Source organism: Ranitomeya imitator, chromosome 3, assembly GCF_032444005.1.
Source record: "Ranitomeya imitator isolate aRanImi1 chromosome 3, aRanImi1.pri, whole genome shotgun sequence".
Classification (NCBI taxonomy): domain Eukaryota; kingdom Metazoa; phylum Chordata; class Amphibia; order Anura; family Dendrobatidae; genus Ranitomeya; species Ranitomeya imitator.
In genome coordinates, this window is record NC_091284.1 from 401379230 (window position 1) to 401406195 (window position 26966).

The following is a 26966-nucleotide window of genomic DNA, read 5'->3' on the forward strand; positions in this document are numbered from 1 at the left end:
AATATTGATCCTTTAATGAACCTTTCAATATGACCTAAGGATAAAAGCCAAATCAGAATCTCAATTTGCAGATGGTGTTTCTTGAAACTCCACCATAGAGCCCAGTTTAAAAAGCAGTGGTCTTCACATTAAAGGTGTCCTGCAATGCCATGCTGTACCTGGTCGTGAAAAAGGCATAGTCGCCGGAGTGTGGTGACCATATCTGTGGTTGCTGTTTGGCTACCATGTAGTAATTATCAAAGAAATAAACCCCAAGTTTGAATGAAGTGTGATTTCGTGGCTGGATTAATGTAGGGAGAAATGTACAAAGAATACCTGATGCAGGATAGACCGTGGGTAGATATAAAGATTGTGTTATCAGCCATAACGCAGGTAAACATGCCCCATCAGTCAGAAGCCTTCTAGTATGTTTCCAAATAGTTATTTATGGTGAACCACAACTGGTGTACATGAGCCCCAAATGTGTTATCTCTGAGGTAAAGGTTGCACTGAGGCTGAGTGGGACTCATTTGTACTCTGCCTACAGGATAAGGCAAGTTTTAACATTTAGTACAGCTACAGTCTTACAACTGAATTCCTCCACCCGATCCTTTTAGTCTTCTTGAATGAAATGCATGCTCAGTCCAACAAAGTGCAACGGAGGGGACTGAGGCAGAATGGCTTTTGTCTGGTCAATCAACGGTTATTGAAACTTCATAACTGCTTTTGAAATCTTGGTTTCACACCTGTGACCATGGCTGATGAGAAGATTGAAAGGTGGTCTTCAATGTTTACAAAGGAACAGTGACTTGAGCTCAATGTCTCCTTCATTATGCAGATGTACCCAGGTAGGACTCTTCTGAGAAAGTAAACATTGTCTGCCATAAAGGCTTCCATACACATTAAGGTACCTTCACACTCAGCGACGCTGCAGCGATACCGACAACGATGTCGATCGCTGCAGCGTCGCTGTTTGGTCGCTCGACAGCTGTCACACAGACAGCTCTCCAGCGACCAACGATGCGGGTAAACATCGGGTTACTAAGCGCAGGGCCGCGCTTAGTAACCCGATGTTTACCCTGGTTACCATCGTAAAAGTAAAAAAAAAAACAATACATACTTACCTTCCGCTGTCTGTCCCCGGCGCTGTGCTTTCCTGCACTGACTGTGAGCACAGCGGCCGGAAGGCAGAGCGGTGACGTCACCGCTGTGCTTTCCGGCTGGCCGGCGCTCACAGCCAGTGCAGGAAAGCACAGCGCCGGAGGACAGACAGCAGAAGGTAAGTATGTAGTGTTTGTTTGTTTTTAACTTTTACGCTGGTAACCAGGGTAAACATCGGGTTACTAAGCGCGGCCCTGCGCTTAGTAACCCGATATTTACCCTGGTTACAAGTGAACACATCGCTGGATCGGCATCACACACGCCGATCCAGCGATGACAGCGGGTGATCAGCGACCATAAAATGGTCCTGATCATTCCCCAACGATCTCCCAGCAGGGGCCTGATCGTTGGTCGCTGTCAACATAACGAGATCGTTAGCAGGATTGTTGCTATGTCACCAAAAGCGTGACGTTGCAACGATATCGTTAACGATATCGTTATGTGTGACTCCAGCTTTATTTATATAGTGCCCTCATATTCCCCAAGGCTTTACAGACATTATCATCATCATCTAAATGACTTGCCAGTATATCTTTCGAGTGTTAACATAAGTTGCTGGTTGAACAATCATTTAACAACCAATCATAATACTGACACCTCCACATTTTCGTTCATGTTGTCTTTTGCTGTCATTCTACCTGCCCACACAAATTCATTGATTCCTGTCAAGAAACGAACAGTCTTGGAATAGAACATTCATGGATAAACTGTCTGTTTTTTGTTTTGTGTTTTAGGCTATGTGCACACGTTCAGCATTTCTCGCACAAAATTCCTGAGAAAAAAACGGACATTTTCTGCAAGAAATCCGCAAGAAAACCGCATGCGTTTATGCCGCGATGTTGACGCGTTTTTGCTGCGGTTTTGACGCGGTTTTGACGCGGTTTTTTCCGGACACTTCCCAATGCATTTTGTAGTGGGAAATCCGCAAAAAAACCTGCAAAATTAATGAACATGCTGCGGTTTTTACCGAGATGCTTTTGTTTCGCGGAAAAAACCACATCATGTGCACAAAACTTGCAGAATTCATTCTAAATGATGGGATGCTTATTGTATGAGTTTTTTTTGCGGTTTTATAGCGTTTTTTTCGGGAAAAACCATGAAAAAACACAAGATCTTTCACTCAAGACAAAAGATGGCAGATGATTTGTCAGCTAAAACGATTGTTTACCACTTTCTACCTGGCAGTTGTTCAGTTTGGGTGAAATCGTTCAATTTCATCAACTTTTAATCTACCGTGTATGGAGCCTTAACTCCTTAGTGACTCAGCCAGTTTTGAACTTAATGACCAAGCCACGTTTTACCATTTTGACCAGTGTCGCTTTATGTGGTAAGGACTCTGGAATGCGTTATCATTTTTAGGGACCACTTCACATTTGAAGTGACTTTGAGGGGTCCATATGACAGAAAATACCCAAAAGTGACACCATTCTAAAAACTGCACCCCTCAAGGTGCTCAATACAACATTCAAGTAGTTTAACCCTTCAGGTGTTTCTCAAGAACTGAAGCAACGTGGAAGGGAAAAAATGAACATTTAACTTTTTTTTTTTACAAAAAAATGTACTTTAGACCTAAACTTTTTTTTAATTTTCACAAGGGTAACAAGAGAAAATGGGCCACAAAATTTGTTGTGCAGTTTGTCCTGAGTACGAGATACCCCATGTGTGGGGGAAATCCACTGTATGAGCGCACGGCAGGGCCTGGAAGGGAATAAGTGTCATTTGACTTTTTTTAATGCAAAATTTACTGGAATAATAGCGGATGCCATGTCGTGTTTGGAGAGCCCCTGATGTGCCTAAACATTGGAAACCCTACCCCTCAAGGATTTTATCCAAGGGTATAGCGAGCATTTTGACCCACAGGTACAACACAGAATTTGATAACATTAGGTCATCGTATTGAATAAGTTGTCTTTAGTGTTGAGCGCAAGTGCTTGCTACTACAGTTAGCATCGGGTTCTTTGGTATGCACTAAATATCGTGGGTGCTTGATTAACATGCTCTAGCCCCTTCCCCAATAAAATGTGGGGACTCGCAATGCTTCGTGCATACACAAGCTGCCAATGCAAACTGGAGTAGCGGTCACTTGTGCTCAACACTAGCCATCATATCCTTTTTTTATTTACTTTTGAACCCCCCCCAATTCTAACTCCAGCCCTAACTGCAAACAATGAAAAAAATGTATTTTATCATTTTTATCTAAGGGGGTGACAAAGGGGGGTTTGATTTACTATTTGTTTTATTTTGATCACTGTGATAGACCCTAAAAATAAAAATCCCTATTGTTGCCGGGTGCTGGCCGGCAGATCTCGGCAGGTGCACCGCGCATGCGCCCGCCTATTTTTTCCAGGAAGATTATGCGGAGGGCCTGGGGACGGAGGAGGAAGGACTGGGGGATGGCGGAGATATCGGGGGTCCTCGGGGGACCTAATTTCTCTCTTACCTGATAAGTTAGGTCATATCAGAGGAGATAGAAATTAATTTTTAAATTGGACTTTTTTTTAGTGATCGCCATTATTCGGTGAATAATGGCAAACGCAAGACTGGACAGTAATATTTGAGACTGGTCCCAGCTCTCTTCCGGTCATTGACAGGGTCCTGCCATGTAGTTCTGGGCTGATTCCTGACCTGTCTCAGAATCATCCTTACCCCACTAAGCGAGGTCTGGCATAGAGCCCCAGACCAATGAAGATTGACAGCCATCTTGTGTTTCTTTACATTTTCTAATAATTTCACCAACAGTTGTTGCCTTCTCACCAAGCTGCTTGTGCAGGTCTACAAATGTCGGTGTGGTTTAGTTAGGAAATGCTAGGTTTGCTGCTTGTCAGCAATAGCACTTATTATAAATGTACTGCTAGACAGTATGTGAATAACAGACTTTATGTGAGATGATAGACCACAAGTTCTGCTTCCAGACAGACCAGACTAGCTTCTTTTGTACCATCCATTATCACAGTGGTAAATTGTCGTGTGTGTGTGTTCAATATCTCACTAAATACAAGAACAATGTCCAAAAAATTTACAAAAATTAGTTTTATAGAACATTTTTGTTAACCCATAACATGAAAGTAAGTTTAATAATATAACTTTCATTACAAAATCTTCCAGTTTTTCTCAAATTACGGCATATACTCGAGTATAAGTTGAGATTTCCAGCCCATTTTTTGGGGTTGAAAGTCTCCCTCTCGGCTTATACTTGAGTCATACCCAGGGGTCTGCAGGGGAGGGGGAGTGGGGATGTCTAATTATACTCACCTGCTCCTGGCGTGGTCCCTGCACGCCTTTTCCCCGGCGCCGGCAGCTTCTTCCTGTACTGAGCGGTCACATGGTACCGCTCATTACAGTAATGAATATGCGGCTCCACCTCCCATAGGGGTGGAGCCGCATATTCATTACTGTAATGAGCGGTAACGGTGACCACTCAGTACAGGAAGAAGCTGCAGGGTCGGGGAAGCAGGGACTGCGCTAGGAGCGTTCCGACGCTGCTCCGTCTTCAGCGTCTTCTGCAGTGATGCTCAAGATCAGAGAGCGCCATGACGTGGTTAGTGCGCGCCCTCTGTCTGAACGTCAGTGCAGAAGACGCTGAAGGTGGAGAGGCGCCGGAACAAAGTCAGGTGAATATTGAAAGTGCCGGGGGCCTGAGCGACGGAGAGGTGAGTATGTGATTTTTTTTTTTTATCGCAGCAACAACAAATGGGGCAAGTGTCTGTATGGAGCCATAATCAACGTTTGTGTAGCACTATATGGAGCAAGTGAATGTATGGAGCATCTTATGGGGCCATAATCAACATTTGTGCATCACTATATGGGGCAAGTGTTGGTATAGAGCATCTTATGGGGCCATAACGTTTGTGCAGCACTATATGGGGCAAGTGTCTGTATGGGGCCATAATCAACGTTTGTGCAGCACTATATGGGGCAAGCGTCTGTATGGAGCATTTTGTGGGGCCATAATCAACGTTTGTGCAGTACTATATGGGGCAAGTGTCTGTATGGAGCATCTTATGGGGCCATAATTAACGATTGTGCAGCATTATTTGGGGCAAATGTCTGTATGGAGCATCTTATGGGGCCATAACATTTGTGCAGCACTATATGGGGCAAATATCTTTATGGAGCATCTTGTGGGGCCATAATTAATGTTTGTGGAGCATTATATGGGGCAAGTGTCTGTATGGAACATCTTATGGGGCCATAATCAACATTTGTGCATTATATTGGGCAAATGTTTCTATGGAGCATCTTATTTGGCCAATATTAATCTTTTATGCAGGATTATATGGGGGCATATTTTAATATGGAGCATCTTATGGGGCTATCATAAACTTTATGGAGCATTATATGGGGCTCCTGATTCAGTATGGATATTCAAAAACACTTAACCTACTGATGTCTCAATTAATTTTACTTTTATTAGTATCTATTTTTACTTTTGACATTTACCGGTAGCTGCTGCATTTCCCACCCTAGGCTTATACTCGAGTCGTTAAGTTTTCCCAGTTTTTTGTGGCAAAATTAGGGGGGTCGGCTTATACTCGGGTCGGCTTATACTCAAGTATATAAGGTAGTTGATTCAATCATGAATACAGTCCACATCAAAAACTACTGTCTAGTATTTTGTATGACCTCCTGTAATTAACAAGTTGGTGAGATATTACAACATGTAACTTTTTCCAGTATTCAAGAATGACCTCTTGTGGAGCCTGTATGCTGGATGGAGAGTGATGCTCAACTTGTCTATTTAGCATTCCCCATACAGTCCCTGACAGAAGTTATGTCGCTTATCCATGTTATGTAAATAAAAGCTTATAACCTGACGTTAAATTCATCCATTGGTTGTATAAGTTATTCTTTTGAAAGCTGAAACCCTCCAAAATGTGGTTTTGGTTAAGAAAATAAATTGGCATCAATACAGAAATATTGATCAGTTAATGAACACAGAATGGTCAGATTTTGGCAAGACTAAAGTTTTGTCGCCTGGTCATATAATGCACCCAATCCTAGTTTACATCCTCACCTGTGCTCAGTAAATGATCGGTTAATTCGTGTGTGTGTGTATAAAAAGTAACCCAGCACCCCATACCTTCACTTGAACTGCAACTTGAGCTCTGACAACATGCCAAAAATCCACCATGCGACCAAAGCCTGGATTATCAAGAGGCTGAAGACCAGATCCACTGCAGAGGTGGCTGGCACCTTTAATATGTTTTAGCGTCAAGTATAAAGAATTAAAAATTTTTTAAAAGAGATTGGAGATGTGTTTGACAAGCCCAGGTCCAGCAGACCCTGCAAGACAACTGCTCAGGAGGAACGTTTGTTGGTTAGAAAATCCAAAGCAAGCCCCTTTTCCACTGCAGCAGAGCTCCAACAGGCCTGGTCATCTCAAGTCCCTGTGTCAACTAGAACAGTTTGTAGGATTCTGTCTCGAAATGGCCTCCATGATTGAATCAGTGTCCAGAAGCCAGCACTAAGCAAAAGGCAAATAAAAAAATGTGTGGCATTTCCAAAGTCCCACAGCCTGCTGAACAGATGGATGCTGGAAAAGAGGCAGAAGGTGGATTTCTCTGATGAATCTTCAGTAGAATTACACCACAGCCGCCGCAAATACTGCAGGAGACCTATTGGAGCCCGTATGGATCCAAAATACACCCAGAAAACAGTTACATTTGGTGGTGGAAGGATCAAGGTCTGGGGTTACATTCAGTATGGGGGTGTGCAAAACATTTGCAAGGTGGAAGGCAATATCAATAGCCTAAAATATCAAGAAGTATTAGCTTCTTATATTCCAAATCATAAAAGGGGTCAAATTCTGCAGCAGGATGGTGCTCCATCTCATACATCCATCTCTACAACTAAGTTCCTCCAGGCAAAAAAGATCAAGGTGCTCAAGGACTGGCCAGCCCAGTCACCAGACATGAACATCGTTGAGCATGTTTGGGGTAGGATGAAAGAGGAAGCTTGGAAGACAAAACCAAAGAATCTAGATGAACTCTGGGAGGCATGTAAGACTGTATTCTTTGCTATTCCTGATGACTTCATTAATAAATTGTATGAATCGTTGTGGAACCACATGGTGTTAGGGGTCGAGTTCCCGCTTCTGCACAGGGGGAATCTCGGGCCATTTCTGCTGCGGTCTCCCATTCTTCTCCTGCCACAGTGGAACTTGCTCAGCGGAGACGTCGGCCCTTGCGTCTGACTCCGTCTCACTCTGTGCTTAGGCTTGCTGTTGCTTTTCCAGCTTTTGCCATTAAAGCCAGTGCTGGGCAGCAGCGAGCGGACGCTTTTGGGACTAAGTCCTGCTTTTTCCCTTCTGAGCATGCCCAGGGTGAGATCTCCCGTTGGAGATCGAGGGTCACATGCTCAGATGCTGCAGCGGTTCCCATTGGTCCTCCTGGAAGGTCCTGAAAGGGCTAACTTCTGTGGCAGCTTCCCATTGGTCCTTTATTGGAAGGTCCTGAACGTACTGCAGGTATATAAGCTTCGCATGACCGCACGGCCATGCGCTAGTGTACAATTGTATACGTGTGCTTGTGAGTGCAAGTCGTTCATTAAATACCCCTACCCTATTGTATGACTGATCGCGTAAGGTGTATGACTGCTATCTAGCGCCCGACTAACCACTCAACGTGTTACACATGAATCAGCGTCTATTGCTGTGACCGCCAGTGCAGCGCCACGCGCCAGTAGTGCGCTTCCTGACCCACGTCTGGGTGCTTAGTGGTGTCTGCCAGCACGGCACAGTTCGCACTTAGGTGCTCTAACTATATCAGTTACCTAACACACCCAGTTGCGGTGTTGTGCGCAAGTAGTCTGAACGGTCTTCAACCCTGAGTCTTGGGATTGAGTTCACTGACTCCTTGCTTGCACTCATTAGTGCGGTATTGCGGACCTGTGGCTTTACAGGGTTCGCTTCCACCGCCATATAGTGCTGCCATTTACTAGCAGCAGGTTTTCACCTGCACGGTGGACCCTGGACTGCGAACGCACCAATATTATTTCACCTTATAGTTGGTGCGTTCCGCCAGTCCTAACAGATGGACGCAATCCTTCAAGCTCATGAAAGTCACACAAAATATTAAATATGACTCTAATAGCACCACAACTTCATTCACCAATGTTATGCAACATATATTTCTATTTTAAGTTAATTATTTGTTTGAATATCACATTACTTTCTGTGGGCGACAAAATTTTTGTCTTGCCAAAATCTGACCATTCTGTGTCCATTAACTGATCAATATTTCTGTATTGATGCCAATTTATTTTATTAACCTAAACCACATTTCGGAGGGTTTCAGCTTTCAAAAGAATAATTTATACAACCAATGGATGAATTTAACATCAGGTAACCTCATACTTACCGATCCTGCCGGGGTCCGTCCGTCTTCTCCCTTGGCGCCGCCATCTTCCAAAATGGCGGGCGCCTGCGCAGTGCGCCCGCCGAATCTGCCGGCCGGCAGATTCGTTCCAAAGTGCATTTTGACCACTGAGATATAATCTATCACAGTGATCAAAATAAAAAAAATAATAAATGACCCCCCCCCCTTTGTCACCCCCATAGGTAGGGACAATAAAAAAATAAAGAATTTTTTTTCCCCACTAATGTTAGAATAGGGTTAGGGCTAGGGTTAGGGTTTCGGTATGTGCACACGTATTCTGGTCCTCTGCGGATTTTTCCGCTGCGGATTTGATAAATCCGCAGTGCTAAACCGCTGCGGATTTATGGCGGATTTACCGCGTTTTTTCTGCGCATTTCACTGCGGTTTTACAACTGCGATTTTCTATTGGAGCAGTTGTAAAACCACTGCGGAATCCGCAGAAAGAAGTGACATGCTGCGGAATGTAAACCGCTGCGTTTCCGTGCAGTTTTTCTGCAACATGTGTACAGCGATTTTTGTTTCCCATAGGTTTACATTGAACTGTAAACTCATGGGAAACTGCTGCGGATCCGCAGCGTTTTCCGCAGTGTGTGCACATACCTTTAGGCTATGTTCACACTTTGCGTTGTCCTTCTGCGGGTGTTCCCGCAGCGGATTTGATAAATCTGCAGGGCAAAACAACTGCGGTTCTCCCTGCAGATTTATCGCGGTTTGTTCCGCGTTTTCCGCTGCGGGTTTCCGCCTATACTATTGATGCTGCATATGCAGCAATATGCAGTATCAATAGTAATGTTAAAAATAATAAAAATTGGTTATACTCACCCTCTGACGTCCCGATCTCCTCGACGCTGCACCCGGCGGTCCGGTTCCAAAGATGCTGTGCGAGAAGGACCCTTCGTGACGTCACGGTCATGTGACCGCGACGTCACCGCAGGTCCTGGTCGCACAGCAACTCTGACCGGACGACCGCGTGCAGCGCTGAAGACTTCAGAGGGTGAGTATAACATGATTTTTTATTTTTTAACCTCAAGAAATATGGTTCCCAGGGCCTGGAGGAGAGTCTCCTCTCCTCCACCCCGGGTAGGAACCGCACATTATCCGCTTACTTCCCGCAACGTGGGCACAGCCCCATGCGGGAAGTAAGCGGTTCAATGTATTCCTATGGGTGCAGAATCGCAGCGATTCTGCACAAAGAAGTGACATGCTGCGGGTTGTAAACCGCTGCGTTCCCGCGCGTTTTTTCCCGCAGCATGTGCACAGCGGTTTGCGGTTTCCATAGGGTTTACATGTTACTGTAAACGCTATGGAAACTGCTGCGGACCCGCAGCATCAAAATCGCGGCGGTTCCGCTGTAATAACCGCAAAGTGTGAATATAGCCTTAGAATTAGGCTATGTGCACACTGTGCGGATCTGGCTGCGGATCTGCAGCGGATTGGCCGCTGCGGATTCGCAGCAGTGTTCCATCAGGTTTACAGTACCATGTAAACCTATGGAAAACCAAATCCGCTGTGCCCATGGTGCGGAAAATACCGCGCGGAAAAGCTGCGTTGTATTTTCCGCAGCATGTCAATTCTTTGTGCGGATTCCGCAGCGTTTTACACCTGTTCCTCAATAGGAATACGCAAGTGAAATCCGCACAAAAAATACATGAAATCCGCGGAAAATCCGCAGGTAAAACGCAGTGCCTTTTACCTGCGGATTTTTCAAAAATGATGCTGAAAAATCTCACACGAATCCGCAACGTGGGCACATAGCCTTAGGGTTAGGGTTGGAATTAGGGTTGTGGTTAGGGTTGTGATTAGGGTTATGGCTACAGTTGGGATTAGGGTTAGGGGTGTGGGGAGTTAGTGTTGGAGGTAGAATTGAGGGGTTTCCACTGTTTAGGCACATCAGGGGTCTCCAAACGCAACATGGCGCCACCATTGATTCCAGCCAATCTTGTAAAAAGTCAAATGGTGCTCCCTCACTTCCGAGCCCCGAAGTGCGCCCAAACAGTGGTTTACCCCCACATATGGGGTACCAGCATACTCAGGACAAACTGCGCAACAATTACTGGGGTCCAATTTCTCCTGTTACCCTTGTGAAAATAAAAAAATGCTTGCTAAAACATAATTTTTGAGGAAAGAAAAATGATTTTTTATTTTCACGGCTCTGCGTTGTAAACGTCTGTGAAGCACTTGGGGGTTCAAAGTGCTCACCACATCACCTTTCGGGGTCTAGTTTCCAAAATGGGGTCACTTGTGGGGGGTTTCTACTGTTTAGCCACATCAGGGGCTCTGCAAACGCAACGTGACGCCCGCAGAGCATTCCATCAAAGTCTGCATTTCAAAACGTCACTACTTCAATTCCGAGCCCCGGCATGTGCCCAAACAGTAGTTTACCCCCACACATATGGGGTATCACCGTACTCAGGAGAAACTGGACAACAAATATTGGGGTCAAATTTCTCCTGTTACCCTTGGGAAAATTAAAAAATTCTGGGCTAAATAATTATTTTTGAGGAAAGAAAACGTATTTATTATTTTCACGGCTCTGCATTATAAACTTCTGTGAAGCACTTGGGGGTTCAAAGTGCTCACCACACATCTAGATAAGTTCCTTTCGGGGTCTAGTTTCCAAAATGGGGTCACTTGTGGGGGGTTTCTACTGTTTAGCTACATCAGGGGCTCTGCAAACGCAACGTGACGCCCGCAGAGCATTCCATCAAAGTCTGCATTTCAAAACGTCACTACTTCAATTCCGAGCCCCGGCATGTGCCCAAACAGTAGTTTACCCCCACATATGGGGTATCACCGTACTCAGGAGAAACTGGACAACAAATATTGGGGTCAAATTTCTCCTGTTACCCTTGGGAAAATTAAAAAAATTCTGGGCGAAATAATTATTTTAGGGGAAAGAAAACGTATTTATTATTTTCACGGCTCTGCATTATAAACTTCTGTGAAGCACTTGGGGGTTCAAAGTGCTCACCACACATCTAGATAAGTTCCTTTCGGGGTCTAGTTTCCAAAATGGGGTCACTTGCGGGGGGTTTCTACTGTTTAGCTACATCAGGGGCTCTGCAAACGCAATGTGACGCCCACAGAGCATTCCATCAAAGTCTGCATTTCAAAACGTCACTACTTCACTTCCGAGCCCCGGCATGTGCCCAAACAGTGGTTTACCCCCACATATGGGGTATCAGCGTACTCAGGAGAAACTGGACAACAACTTTTGGGGTCAAATTTCTCCTGTTACCCTTGGGAAAATAAAAAATTGCAGGCTAAAAATCATTTTTGAGAAAATAATTTTTTTTTTTTATTTTCATGGCTCTGTGTTATAAACTTCTGTGAAGCACTTGGGGGTTCAAAGTCCTCACCACACATCTAGATTAGTTCCTTTGGGGGTCTAGTTTCCAAAATGGGGTCATTTGTGGGGGATCTCCAATGTTTAGGCACTCAGGGGCTCTCCAAACGTGACATGGTGTCCGCTAATGATTGGAGCTAATTTTCCATTTAAAAAGCCTAATGGCGTGCCTTCCCTTCTGAGCCCTGCCGTGCGCCCAAACAGTGGTTTACCCCCACATATGGGGTATCAGCGTACTCAGGACAAACTGGACAACAACATTTGGGGTCCAATTTCTCCTATTACCCTTGGCAAAATAGGAAATTCCAGGCTAAAAAATCATTTTTGAGGAAAGAAAAATTATTTTTTATTTTCATGGCTCTGCGTTATAAATTTCTGTGAAGCACCTGGGGGTTTAAAGTGCTCAATATGCATCTAGATAAGTTCCTTGGGGGGTCTAGTTTCCAAAATGGGGTCACTTGTGGGGGAGCTCCAATGTTTAGGCACACAGGGGCTCTCCAAACGCGACATGGTGTCCGCTAACAATTGGAGCTAATTTTTCATTCAAAAAGTCAAATGGCGCGCCTTCCCTTCCAAGCCTTACCATGTGCCCAAACAGTGGTTTACCCCCACATGTGAGGTATTGGTGTACTCAGGAGAAATTGCCCAACAAATTTTAGGATCCATTTTATCCTGTTGCCCATGTGAAAATGAAAAAATTGAGGCTAAAAGAATTTTTTTGTGAAAAAAAGTACTTTTTCATTTTTACGGATCAATTTGTGAAGCACCTGGGGGTTCAAAGTGCTCACTATGCATCTAGATAAGTTCCTTGGGGCGTCTAGTTTCCAAAATGGGGTCACTTGTGGGGGAGCTCCAATTTTTAGGCACACGGGGGCTCTCCAAACGTGGCATGGTGTCCGCTAAAGAGTGGAGCCAATTTTTCATTCAAAAAGTCAAATGGCGCTCCTTCCCTTCCAAGCCCTGCCGTGCGCCCAAACAGTGGTTTGCCCCCATATATGAGGTATCGGCGTACTCAGGACAAATTGGACAACAACGTTCATGGTTCAGTTTCTCCTTTTACCATTGGGAAAATAAAAAAATTGTTGCTAAAAGATAATTTTTGTGACTAAAAAGTTAAATGTTCATTTTTTCCTTCCATGTTGCTTCTGCTGCTGTGAAGTACCTGAAGGGTTAATAAACTTCTTGAATGTGGTTTTGAGTACCTTGAGGGGTGCATTTTTTAGAATGGTGTCACTTTTGGGTATTTTCAGCCATATAGACCACTCAAACTGACTTCAAATGTGAGGTGGTCCCTAAAAAAAAATGGTTTTGTAAATTTCGTTGTAAAAATGAGAAATCGCTGGTCAAATTTTAACCCTTATAACTTCCTAGCAAAAAAAAAATTTTGTTTCCAAAATTGTGCTGATGTAAAGTATACATATGGGAAATGTTATTTATTAACTATTTTGTGTCACATAACTCTCTGGTTTAACAGAATAAAAATTCAAAATGTGAAAATTGCGAAATTTTCAAAATTTTCGCCAAATTTCCATTTTTATCACAAATAAACGCAGAATTTATTGACCTAAATTTACCACTACCATGAAACACAATATGTCACGAAAAAACATTCTCAGAACCGCTAGGATCCGTTGAAGCGTTCCTGAGTTATTACCTCATAAAGGGACACTGGTCAGAATTGCAAAAAACGGCAAGGTCTTTAAGGTCAAAATAGGCTGGGTCATGAAGGGGTTAATGCAAATTTTAATCTGGTTTTTACAGTACCAGCAAAGGCTATGAAATTTCAAAAATCTCATGCACAGATACTGTTTTTTTTCCTGACTGATTTGGAAAACCGCTGTGTTTTTGAAAAATGCAGCAGTTCACTTCTTTCAGTGTTTTTTTTTTTACCCATAGAAAGCAATGAGTAAGTGCAAAAATGCAGGTATCAGGTTTTGCTGCATTTTTGATGCAAAAACCTTAAGGAAGTTGCATCATGAGTTTTTGGGGACTCTAAACTTTATCAGAATGCACAAGACAACAAAAACGCTGTAAAACATGTTTGTTTGTTTTTTTGTAGCTTCTTTGAGCAGGTTTTGCCTGCTGAAAAAAAACGCAACATGTGAACATAGCCTTATGTTGGAAAAATGCATGTCTACCGAGGACACAGATTGATGGTATCATCATCTCTTTCAATATAGAGCAGTACATCTAAGAATTCATAATATCAATGAAATGTATCTCCTTGACAGCAGAAGCACTCATGCAGCCTCGCATAAGGATACAGCCACCACCATAGTTTACTGTAGGCACCATGCATTTAGAAAAAAATGCACATCTACCAGGTGGTGCTAGTGGCATCTTTTTCTTTCAATATAAAGCAGCAGATTTGTGAATTTATGATGGCATCAATGAAATGTAGCTCAGGTAGCTTGCAGTCAGGTATGTTTCATTCTGAAATCTTAGATTACTAGTACAGTCAAATGTGGTCCCCAGTTGATGTTTCCCACCATGCTCCTTATGACTGACCGGTCTCGTCTGGTGTGTGCTTATAGGAAGAGACCTGTTAGTGATTGGTTAAGGGACAGGGAGAAGCTGCTGGTTACCAGTCTTGGATTAGTCATCCGAGACATATTCAGAATGTTTTCTCTGACATGTTGCAGCGTTTGAGTAAAATATATTTGGCCATTGTCTGGTTTCATGCTGCTTTTTCTTTCTGTAATTTTTCTCACATGGGAGTATATATTGGTGTACACTCATCCATTTCTAGAAAAGGGAGTGTTTTTACCAAAATTAATGAATCTGTATGTAATTTATATCTGATCCGTGTACCTGATGTTTTTCGCAGTGACTGGCGTATTTCAGTTTCTCTCTTAAAGACAGCCCATCAGTGTTCTTGATACATTATAATCCATGACATCAGTGTTGGGGATTCATAGGGTGGAATTTTACCTATAATCTTGTGTATAATAAGTCCATTTAGTATGTACCATTACATTCGCTTTAGCAGATTTCTGGTATGGTAAAATTTGTAACTAGTATTTAGGAAATAATTCCAAATTTTACTTGTGCTCTGTCTATGTATTGGCCGTGATATTAGGATTTCAATGCGGGCACCGAAAAAGCCCAACAACCAGAGTATATTTAACATAAAACTTTATTGATATATACTAAAAGTAGACAAAGTTAAAATTACAACGAAATGCAGTGCTCAACACTCCGTATTTCGCTATCGACCGTAGTTACCACCTTGTAATTTATATATGGTATATATGACTCCGATTACAGAGTAGAGTATAAAGTGGTAAGTGCCGTGAATCTAACTTATTATAATACAAATACTAAATCATAGAGAATATAGACTTGATTATTGTTAGTATATAATATATCATGATTGATGCTGCAGAACAAGTTATAATTCAAGATAAGATGCACCTACATGTGTATATATAGTGGTTACAGTAGTGTATCCGCTGCCTCAACGCGCGTTTCGCCTTTTCTTAGTCAGGGGGCGTGATATGACAGCCTTGAATAGATGTGGAAAATGATCATCAGCCAGCCACCTTCATTCTCGGCATTGATTATGTGTCATGTCAGCACATAAGCCGGTAGTGGAGCTGCTGGGACCTCTGCTGATTTCTCTTATGCTGATTTCTGAAGTGGCATTTGTAGAAAAAATATTGATCCAACAAATACTAAAGTGTGAAGGATGCCTCACTGGTATTCTGAGGATGACTGCATCAGTTGAATTTTTTAGAACAGTATAATAGGAAGGCCTTTTAAGCATGGGAGAGTTAGAATTTTTGATTTTGTATTTGTAGAATTGACCTGTAATATACCATTTTAGCAACAATTATGGCCGCAACTTCTCAGTAATGTAGTCAGACATCTCTGTAATGATCTGAGATTTATAGCAAGGAATGACGCTACAAAGGCTGTTGCTTCCCATCTATAGTTATCCTGATGGTGTTTATGTATTGTGTGCATGGTGCGGCTGTAAAGGCAAAGCACTAAACCTTCAGCGCCATGGCACATTCACAGACTTTCTGTTCCATCGCAGAGCACAGTCCTGAACAGCTCCAGCAGAACGGCCAGTGGTTGAAGACTGCCCAGAGACCTGAGCCTTCACGCTCTCCACACACTCTACCCAGGTATAAGAAACTTGGTTTTGTTTTAATTAATTTTTTTACTTTAGTCTTTTTTTTTTTTAATCAAAAAAACTTCTAAAATAGTATGCAGTGCGTGACTTTATAAACAGATTGAAAGAATAGCTGCAAAATAACAAACATTTTTTAGTTTTCACCTCCATCATTCACTATGCCGTTAACAGATTGTATAATATTAGATTAAGGTCTAAGGCTACTTTCACACTGCCGGTTTTTTTTTTATTACGTTGCAATGCGTCGTTTAGGGGAAAAAACGCATCCTGCAAAGTTGTTTGCAGGATGCGTTTTTGCCCCATAGATTTACATTACCGACGCATTGCGACTTATTGACACACGTTGCAACCGTCTTGCGACGGTTGCGCCGTGTTGTGGCGGACTGCCGGGAGCAAAAAATGTTAAATGTAACGTTTTTTGCAGCCGACGGACCGCTTTTTCCGACCGCGCATGCGCGGCTGGAACTCCGCCCCCACCTCCCCGCACCTCACAATGGGGCAGCGGATGCGCCGGAGAAATGCATCCGCTGCACCCGTTGTGCGGCACAACAAACGCTAGCGTCGGAATCTCGGCCCGACGCAATGCGACGGGCCGAATCCGATGCTAGTGTGAAAGTAGCCTAAAGGATAACCTTTCTCATTGTAGAGTGTGACATGCCAGGGTAATGAGACTTATAGACCATGCAATGCCCCTGTGGGAAATTAAATATCCAAATTGCCTCTTCAGAATGGAAGAGGACTTCAATTCTAGTGAGATTCTGGTTTGGCTCATGAAGTGGTCGACATTGACTTTTAGGATTGTTACATCCAATAGGTGGCATTAGAGTTCTAATCCCCTTCCTCTCGGAAGACGCAATTTGCCCTAATAACACCTAGTTCACATGATTATTTTTTTATGCGCACATTATCCATAATTATGTGCACAGTACATCAATTCAAATGCTTACCAGTTGCTGTCTTCTTCTCCTGTCCCGAGCACTGTTCTGTCTACAAAAAAAAGAAAGGTCTCCACAGTGCTACTTTACAAACAACCAGCATGTATCAGGCAGTAGCTGTATGAACCCGATCAGGTATGAAATACTGCGGCCTTTCAGAAAAAAACATACCGTACTTTCAATGACTGCCGTGGACCTGGTTGCATGACATACTAGTAGGACAGATGGGATTCTGGTGGCTTCTCCCTGCCCAGGGCAGCGAGCAGGGGGAAGACACCGGGCACCTGCCTGTCCTACTAGTATGTCATGCAGTCCTGTCCCTAGTGGCTATTAAAAGTATGTTTTCCTCTGAAATGCTGCAGCGTTTGAGAGTCAAACCCACCTTGCTGGGACCAGACAGCCAGTTCCTGATACATGCTGCCCTCATGATATATTATATATATATATATATATATATATATATATATATATATATTAGAAGAAAAGGAACAGCACAACGCTTGTACTTATCTTCAGGTGCAGGGCCTCAGGCAACCAGTCCAACGATTGCACCAGATTCACAGAGATTCAAAAAAGAGGCAGCACTCCATAGTTAAAGTGAGAAAATGTGGAAGGTTTAATCAACCCACATAGCTGGGTGACGTTTCAGCTCCATCTGAGCCTTTTTCAAGCCTTTCAGTCTCTCTCTCTCTCTCTCTCTCTCTCTCTCTGTCTCTGTCTCTCTCTCTCTCTCTTCTAACTCATCGGGTATTCTAGAATATGCATGTCCACGTACTATATTGCCCAGCCACGTAGTATATTGCCCTGTCACATAGTATATTGCCCAGCCACGTAGTATATTGCCCAGCCACATAGCATATTGCCCAGCCACATAGCATATTGCCCAGCCACGTAGTATATTGCCCAGTCACGTAGTATACAGGTCCTTCTCAAAAAATTAGCATATAGTGTTAAATTTCATTATTTACCATAATGTAATGATTACAATTAAACTTTCATATATTATAGATTCATTATCCACCAACTGAAATTTGTCAGGTCTTTTATTGTTTTAATACTGATGATTTTGGCATACAACTCCTGATAACCCAAAAAACCTGTCTCAATAAATTAGCATATCAAGAAAAGGTTCTCTAAACGACCTATTACCCTAATCTTCTGAATCAACTAATTAACTCTAAACACATGCAAAAGATACCTGAGGCTTTTATAAACTCCCTGCCTGGTTCATTACTCAAAACCCCCATCATGGGTAAAGGTACCGTCACACTAGACGATATCGCTAGCGATCCGTGACGTTGCAGCGTCCTCGCTAGCGATATCGTCCAGTGTGACAGGCAGCAGCGATCAGGCCCCTGCTGTGCTGTCGCTGGTCGGGGAAGAAAGTCCAGAACTTTATTTGGTCGCTGGACTCCCTGCAGACATCGCTGAATCGGTGTGTGTGACACCGATTCAGCGATGTCTTCACTGGTAACCAGGGTAAACATCGGGTAACTAAGCGCAGGGCCGCGCTTAGTAACCCGATGTTTACCCTGGTTACCATCCTAAAAGTAAAAAAAACAAACAGTACATACTTACCTACCGCTGTCTGTCCTCCAGCGCTGTGCTCTGTACTGGCTGTGAGCGTCGGTCAGCCGGAAAGCAGAGCGGTGACGACACCGCTCTGCTTTCCGGCCGCTGTGCTCACACAGACAGTACAGGAGGAGTGCAGAGCACAGCGCTGGAGGACAGACAGCTGTAGGTAAGTATGTACTGTTTTTTTTTTTTTACTTTTAGGATGGTAACCAGGGTAAACATCGGGTTACTAAGCGCGGCCCTGCGCTTAGTTACCCGATGTTTACCCTGGTTACCAGCATCGTTGGTCGCTGGAGAGCGGTCTGTGTGACAGCTCTCCAGCGACCAAACAGCGACGCTGCAGCGATCCGGATCGTTGTCGGTATCGCTGCAGCGTCGCTAAGTGTGACGGTACCTTAAGACTAGCGACCTGACAGATGTCAAGAAGGCCATCATTGACACCCTCAAGCAAGAGGGTAAGACCCAGAAAGAAATTTCTCAACAAATAGGCTGTTCCCAGAGTGCTGTATCAAGGCACCTCAATGGTAAGTCTGTTGGAAGGAAACAATGTGGCAGAAAACGCTGTACAACGAGAAGAGGAGACCGGACCCTGAGGAAGATTGTGGAGAAGGACCGATTCCAGACCTTGGGGAACCTGAGGAAGCAGTGGACTGAGTCTGGTGTGGAAACACCCAGAGCCACCGTGCACAGGCGTGTGCAGGAAATGGGCTACAGGTGCCGCATTCCCCAGGTAAAGCCACTTTTGAGCTACAGAGAAGCAGCACTGGACTGTTGCTAAGTGGTCCCAAGTACTTTTTTCTGATGAAAGCAAATTTTGCATGTCATTCGGAAATCAAGGTGCCAGAGTCTGGAGGAAGACTGGGGAGAAGGAAATGCCAAAATGCCTGAAGTCCAGTGTCAAGTACCCACAGTCAGTGATGGTGTGGGGTGCCATGTCAGCTGCTGGTGTTGGTCCACTGTGTTTCATCAAGGGCAGGGTCAATGCAGCTAGCTATCAGGAGATTTTGGAGCACTTCATGCTTCCATTGGCTGAAATGCTTTATGGAGATGAAGATTTCATTTTTCAGCACGACCTGGCACCTGCTCACAGTGCCAAAACCACTGGTAAATGGTTTACTGACCATGGTATTACTGTGCTCAATTGGCCTGCCAACTCTCCTGACCTGAACCCCATAGAGAATCTGTGGGATATTGTGAAGAGAAAGTTGAGAGACGCAAGACCCAACACTCTGGATGAGCTTAAGGCCGCTATTGAAGCATCCTGGGCCTCCATAACATCTCAGCAGTGTCACAGGCTGATTGCCTCCATGCCACGCCGCATTGAAGCAGTCATTTCTGCCAATGGATTCCCGACCAAGTATTGAGTGCATAACTGAACATTATTATTTGTTGGTTTTTTTGTTTGTTATTAAAAAACACTTTTATTTGATTGGATGGGTGAAATATGCTAATTTATTGAGACAGGTTTTTTGGGTTATCAGGAGTTGTATGCCAAAATCATCAGTATTAAAACAATAAAAGACCTGACAAATTTCAGTTGGTGGATAATGAATCTATAATATATGAAAGTTTAATTGTAATAATTACATTATGGTAAATAATGAAATTTAACACTATATGCTAATTTTTTGAGAAGGACCTGTATTACCCAGTCATGTAGTATATTGCTCAGCCACGTAGTATATTGCACAGCGATGTAGTATGCAGCACAGAGCCATGTAGTATACAGCACAGAGCCACGTAGTATACAGCACAGACACATAGTATATTGCCCAGTCACGTATGTAACAGGTTAAAAAATAAAAAAGAAACATATACTCACCTTCCGAGGGCCCCTTGTAGTCCTGTTGCCTGTGTGCGGTGCACTCAGCAGCTTCCGGTCCCAGGGTTGGTATGAGCGCAGGACCTGTGATGACATCGCGGTCACATGACCATGACGTCATGGAAGGTCCTTCTCGCATAGCATCTTTGGAACCGGAACCTGCCGCTTGCACTGCCAAGGACAGGACGCCACGTCGGAGGGTGAGAATAACGTTTTTTTTTTTTTATTATTCTTATTTGTAACATTCGATCTTTTTACTATTGATGCTGCATACGCATCATCAATAGTAAAGAGTTGGTCACACATGGTTAATAGCTGCGTAACCGGAGTGCGTTACACCGCGCTCCGGTAACGCTGGCATTAACCCTGTGTGAGGGCTGACTGGATGACTGGAGGGGAATATGGAGCGGGCACTGACTGCGGGGAGGAAAGAGCGGCCATATTGCCGCTGGACTGTGGCCGTCGCTGATTGGTCATGGCAGTGGTCGTGGGCGTATTGCTACGACCAATCAGCAACTTGGATTTCATGACAGACAGAGGCCACAACCAATGACTATCCGTGGCAGAAAGACAGAAGGACAAACAGAAGGACAGACAGAAAGACGGAAGTGACCCTTAGACAATTATATAGTAGATATATATATGTATGTGTGTGTGTGTATATATATATATATATATATATATATATATATAATTTTTTTTTTTTACTCGGAGCACAGCAGCATTTTTAAAAATCTGCAGCATGTCCATTCTTTCAGCGTTTTTGCTGTGGATTTTACCCGTTGAAAGGGAAAACTCTGAAAAAACTTGACTTTATTAACATGTACTCTAGACAAATCATGCATGAAAAATGCAGCTATTTGCAGCAATTTTACTGCCAAAAGTGAAGGTTTTGCCTTCAGTAACAAAGAACGCTGCAATAACGCCATGCGTACATACCCTAAGTGTGCAGCTTTTGGGGTAAAGCTAATGAAGAAACACTAGCAGTTTTTCACAAGTCCTACTAGTAGTAAAATATTCATGGCCTGCATTAAAGATTACTGATATTTAAAACTATAACTTTCTCAGTTTGTTTAAGATCATGGGTATAGGTAATCGGTGTAGAGGATGTAGAAAAAAAAAACAGGAACGGAAAGGCAGGTTCTAGTTTCAGATCAATATTCAGCTGTGGAATAAAGCAGATGTTTAACTTTCCTGGAAAGCAAACATTGTCTTCACAGATGAATTACACTGCCGATCCCTGGTCATAAGAGTAAAGCCTGATTAAACCACTGCTAAGTCAGGGCACATAGGATGTGTGTAGTTATTGTACACTCATTCAAATACAGGAGCCACTGAATTCACCCTTATAATGACCAAATCTTCTAATGACAGTCGCCTTGCTGGATATCCATCAGTGCTTCATTGCGCATGAATGTTGGACTAGTTGTCATGTGCCTACTAGTCGGCCACTCCATGTAGCCACGCCTTCACCACTGATTAGCATCTGTTTGCTTATACATAGTGTACACAAAGTTGCCAATCGGTGGTGGGGGTGGGGTTATACAGGGCTCAGCATTCTGAGTACTGCTAGATCTTCAGCAGAGAAAACAGTAATTGTATAAAATTGACAGCATTCAGACCAGTAAGTGACATGTTGCTGGAAACTGTGTTCCTACATCATGCTTCTCTCTGCTTACATTGCAAAAATCTGTACAGATATACTGAGTTTACAATTTGTCAATATGGCTTCAATTTCTAAAATCTTCCCTGCAAGCTTCCAGATAGAAGGAACCCTTTTTTCCACTATCCAATTAGCTAAAATAAAGCTGTCATCTGTCATCCGCTTGGAGTCTTGATGTGCCCTTCTTTAATCCATAAACTGCCTCCTTTAATTTCTCTACATGAAATGAGCACAAATAATACAGCAACTAGTCTAGTACTGGTGATTTGTGCAGGCAATAATTTATTCTTCTTTGCACTAGCTTTCATTTATCCCCTTTCGTTTGTGTCTGAGGTTTACCAAATAAATTCTGACCCTGTGTTTTTTTTCCCCCTTTTTTTATCATTTTCAAATCTCAGACTTCATAAAACGAGATCTGACATTACCGACATGGTCCGAGCAGCAGATGTGATCTCTACTAACAAAGTGGAAATGTTACCCTTCCCCAAATTTGGTCTGCGGGACAACTTAATAAAGTCTGAACTCTTAAAGAAAGAACCGACCTATACATCCATTCAAGACTTTAGGTACCGTGAATGTAAACTGTATTTTGATTATGTCAAAATATCTGAATACTTGTTACATCATGGGTCAATTTTAATATACGTGCCAAACAGAAAAGTAATCTCAAGTAATATAGTAAATTTCATCCCAATGACAGTCATAATTACAATATGTTTACAGATTAACAAGATTTTTCATGTTTATTACAGGTTTTTTGTTGGAACATACAATGTCAATGGACAGTCCCCAAAAGAGGACTTGCAACCTTGGCTCAGAGGGGATCCTGAGCCACCTGATGTCTATTGTATTGGGTATGTACTTAAAGTCTAATTATATAGTTAAAAGGTATTGTAATATCTTATAGATGAAGCATGTTGCTTACAAAGTAATTCATGTGCTAAAACTGGGCTTCTAAACTTATTCCATCACAAATGTGTATATGGGTGCAAGCTAGTGTGGTTCACAGGCTTCCCCGCACACCTGAATAGCAAATAGGCCTAACTGTGTATCCCTGTATAATTAGTAAGAGCTGGCGCTGACCTATGAGATTATTTAAAAGGAATGCTAAAAATAATAGCAATTTTGAGAGATTGTCTGACAATTCCAACTTTACATTGAAACATATACTTACAGTTTTTTTTCAATTTTTATATTATTTTCTCTATTTAATTATGAGAGCAGCCATTTTGCCAGAATTGTCACTCTACTAGTTGGTTATATTGACCAAGATTTCCCAATATATAAAGTGCAGCCACCACCTTTTAGGGTCTCTATCTTTTTTTTATAACCGTATTTTAGTAAGCTGTACATAAGTCTCTAATCCTCTCTGCATAGTACTAAATGTAAGTTTTATTATATCCCATACCATGTGGTCCAGTCTGATGGGTGTCGCTGTTCTTCCTTTGGCACCTCCTTTCTCGTCACAAGCGCTGTCCGCCTTCCCTGCTTCATGTGGAACACGATTGAGGGACACGATTGAGGGACACTGTGTGACGGTTGACACATCATCCACATGGAGCAAGGCAGGAGGACAGTGCTGGTGACCAGAGAAGGAGGCACCGAAGGATGACCAGTGACGCTCATCAAACCTGACTGCACTGTAGGGGGTATGATAAAAGATATATTTTATACTATGCAGAGGGTATGTTATGAACGTGTACACACTCACACACGGGTAATGTAAAAAGGAAGATTCAACCCCCAGGAAAATCCGCACCTATGCCCAACTTGTTCCTGTACACACAAGAAAGGACCTAGCCGCAAAATTAAAAACACCTCCTCGGACCTAGCTACGTAAAAGGAAATTGAGGGGTTAATTGTTCTTCCTGAGGAACTATAGGCCAGGCTGCAACACACTGCAAACAAGGGAAGAGGAAAGTGTGAAGTAAAATAAGAAAACCCAGGGTGAAAAACGAAAGAGCAATCATATTGATTAGAGAGGAAAAACTTAAAAATAAAGGGAACAAGTATCCATCTAGACACCTAACCGTGGTAAAAGATAAAGATCCTCTGCAGGAAGCAAATAGACTTACTGCAGGAATACAACTGGAGTTTACCAAAGGTAAATCACTTAGCTGAAGGGCTTGAACTACTGAGCGCACGCCCATCAAGAGGTATAGCCAGCAAGGAAGTGCAGTGAAGGGTAAACCCAACTCGGAAGGGCAGACCAAATGAAAAATGAAAGAACACCTGGAGAGGAGCAAACCAAGAAGGGAAAACAAAGACAATAGAAACCAAAAACATTTGAACAGGGAAGAAAGGGCAGTAGCTCAGCAGACAGAGGAACCAGATCGAATCCCTAAACCAAACCATGACAGGGTATTGGAGATGTACAGAACACTTACTAGAATACTGAAAAAAAAGGTCTTAAAGCTGGTGGCTGTACCTTATGTTGGGAAAACCTGGTGACAGATTCCCAGTAATTGGGAAGGCGTATCCAGGGAGTGACTTAATGTGTGTGTGTGTGTGTGTGTGTGCCACATAATCTTCTTTTCTCATGATGCCATCTATTTTGTGAAGTGCACCAGTCCCTTCTGCAGCAAAACAACCCCACAACATGATGTTGCCACCCCCGTGTTTCACAGTTGGGATGGTGTTCTTAGGCTTCCAAGCTTCTCCCTTTTTCCTACAAACGGAACGATGGTCATTATGCCCAAAAAGTTAAATTTTTGTTTCATCAGAACACAGGACATGTCTCCAAAGATTAAGGTCTTTGTTCCTGTGTGCATTTGCAAACAATTAGTCTGGCTTTTTTTAGGATTCTTTTGGAGTAATAGCATCTTCCGCCATCCTCTTCACAAGGTATTTTGCTTTTGTCCTTGGATTGATATGCACATGTCGGACCAAAGCACGTTCATCTCTAGGACTCAGAACCAGTCTCCTTCCTGAGTGGTTTGATGGCTGGACATTCCCATCTTGTTTGTACTTACGTATAATTGTTTGTTCAAATGAACAAGGCACCTTCAGGTATCTTGAAATTGGACCCAAGTTTGAGCCAGACTTGTGCAAGTCCACAATTCTCTTCCTGATATCTTGGCTGATTTCTTAAGACTTTCCCATGATGCTACACAAAGAAGCAGTATGTTTCAGGTGTGCATTAAACTACATTCACAGGTGTGTCTCTAATTAACAATCAGAAGCTTCCAAACACATGACATCATCATATGGGCCGTCCAGAAAGGTTTAAAGGCATAGTAATCTTATTGTATATAAACTTTTGACTACGCAGTAAGTAATAAAATGCCTTAGATATTCTCTCTCTCTCATTGTTCTGGCATTTGGGAAATATTAATAATTATGGTAATCCTAATTGACCTAGAACGGGAAAGATTTATTCTGATTTCATGACAGATATTGAGAAAAACATGCATATGTGTCTTTTTATATAGTGAATGTAAACTTATGGTTTCAACTGTGTGTGTATATAATGTATGTATGTATGTATGTATGTATGTGTGTTTAATCTAGCAACTTGGCTTACACTGTGGCTCACTTTCTGACAATGCATTCCTATTAACTGTTGTAAAATCCCATTGACTGTGATTGTGTTTGTAAGATGAAAATCAAAGCTTCCTCTCACTCCCAGATTTCAAGAGCTTGACTTAAGCAAGGAAGCATTTTTCTTCAACGACACGCCTAAGGAAGAAGAATGGTTTAAAGCCGTCTCCGAGGGGCTACACCCTGGAGCCAAATATGCAAAGGTAGAAGAAATATTATGATTTCAGAGTGCCATAACAAACAGTTTTCTTCTGTGTTGTAGTATATATTTGTATCATGTATGTGTACATATACACCAGCCATTTGCCTATTCCTATAGCTCCTAGTTTTCTCCTTGACACAGCCGCATTTTCAAATCTGACATTCCAGTTGGTTGTAATACCTTTTAAAATGCCTTTACATTCCCAGTGATATTAAAACTGTGTTTTTATTTTTGGTTATTTTTTTTCATGACACTCTGGCCATGATTCATCAAGCCCAGTGTAACCAATGCCGGACTTGATGAGCGGGGGTGTTGGAGTCAGACACTGCTGATTCATTAGGAGACGCGTCTGAAAAGTGGCACGCGCCTCACAAGAAATCTTACTCCAGTCTCAGTAAAATTTTCTGGTGTAAAGTACGCCACATCCCAACCTGTCCATGATCAGTCCATTTTGGCAGAGCTGGACAAAATTGGTGTGAAAATGCCAAAAGTCTTTGTTGTGCAAATATTGTTTCCTAATTATTTAACTCTATATTTATGAAGTAGTCGCTTTAATGAATCGGTTCCATTGTGTTTTGTTACTGGTAAATTTATGTCAATACGATTTGCATTTATTTATAACAAAAAAATCTAAAAGTTAATGACAAATTTGGAAAAGTTAGTAATTTTTTAATTCTTATGCTTATAAGCCACATACTTATATCACTCAGAACAGCTAAAAAATAACAATCGCTGTCACGATATGGTATGAAATATCATATAAGTAGTTTCTCTGTTAGCACCATAGCTGAGGGATTTTTGGCACTTCTGACCTTGGTTCCAAAAACACATGGCAGACCCTGGGACCAAAACCCCCCCTTCCCATTACTTCAGAGTTTAGCTTTCCTTCTCAGAGAGTGTGGGGGTTTTAGGAGAGCCAAGGTATTTACGACCGGCATTTCCTGCCGTGTAAGCTCTTGTCCAGCTATAAGAGAACTAGAAACTTCTAGGATCCATGAAAGTTCTTTGTTTGGTTCTTGTAAGATATTAGGCAAACCATTTAAGTTAAGAACATGAAAATATATATTCCTACTCTCCCTCGGTGGATCTATCCACCACGGCAAACCTGAGCTTCTAACTCCATCTGGTAAAGAAGTAGGGATTTCTCTGTAAATATGTATCCCAGATAGGACATATTTGATCTCATTAGAATGCCCACGTTAATCCGAGATGAATGCTGGGTTTGTTAT

The 26966-nt window shown here is 42.6% G+C and overlaps 1 protein-coding gene across 7 annotated transcripts in view; it reads left to right on the top strand.

Moving 5' to 3' along the window:
- INPP5B (inositol polyphosphate-5-phosphatase B) overlaps window positions 1-26966 on the top strand; it is a 299917-nt gene that overhangs the window by 153647 nt on the left and 119304 nt on the right. For 6 of the 7 annotated variants that reach the window (XM_069757108.1, XM_069757101.1, XM_069757102.1 and 3 more), the window contains 4 exons: window positions 15902-15992; window positions 22394-22561; window positions 22748-22849; window positions 25624-25738. In XM_069757108.1, the coding sequence (XP_069613209.1) occupies window positions 15902-15992; window positions 22394-22561; window positions 22748-22849; window positions 25624-25738 (476 nt within the window). The remainder of the gene's footprint in view (window positions 1-15901; window positions 15993-22393; window positions 22562-22747; window positions 22850-25623; window positions 25739-26966) is intronic. The other variant, XM_069757107.1, reaches the window with a different exon arrangement.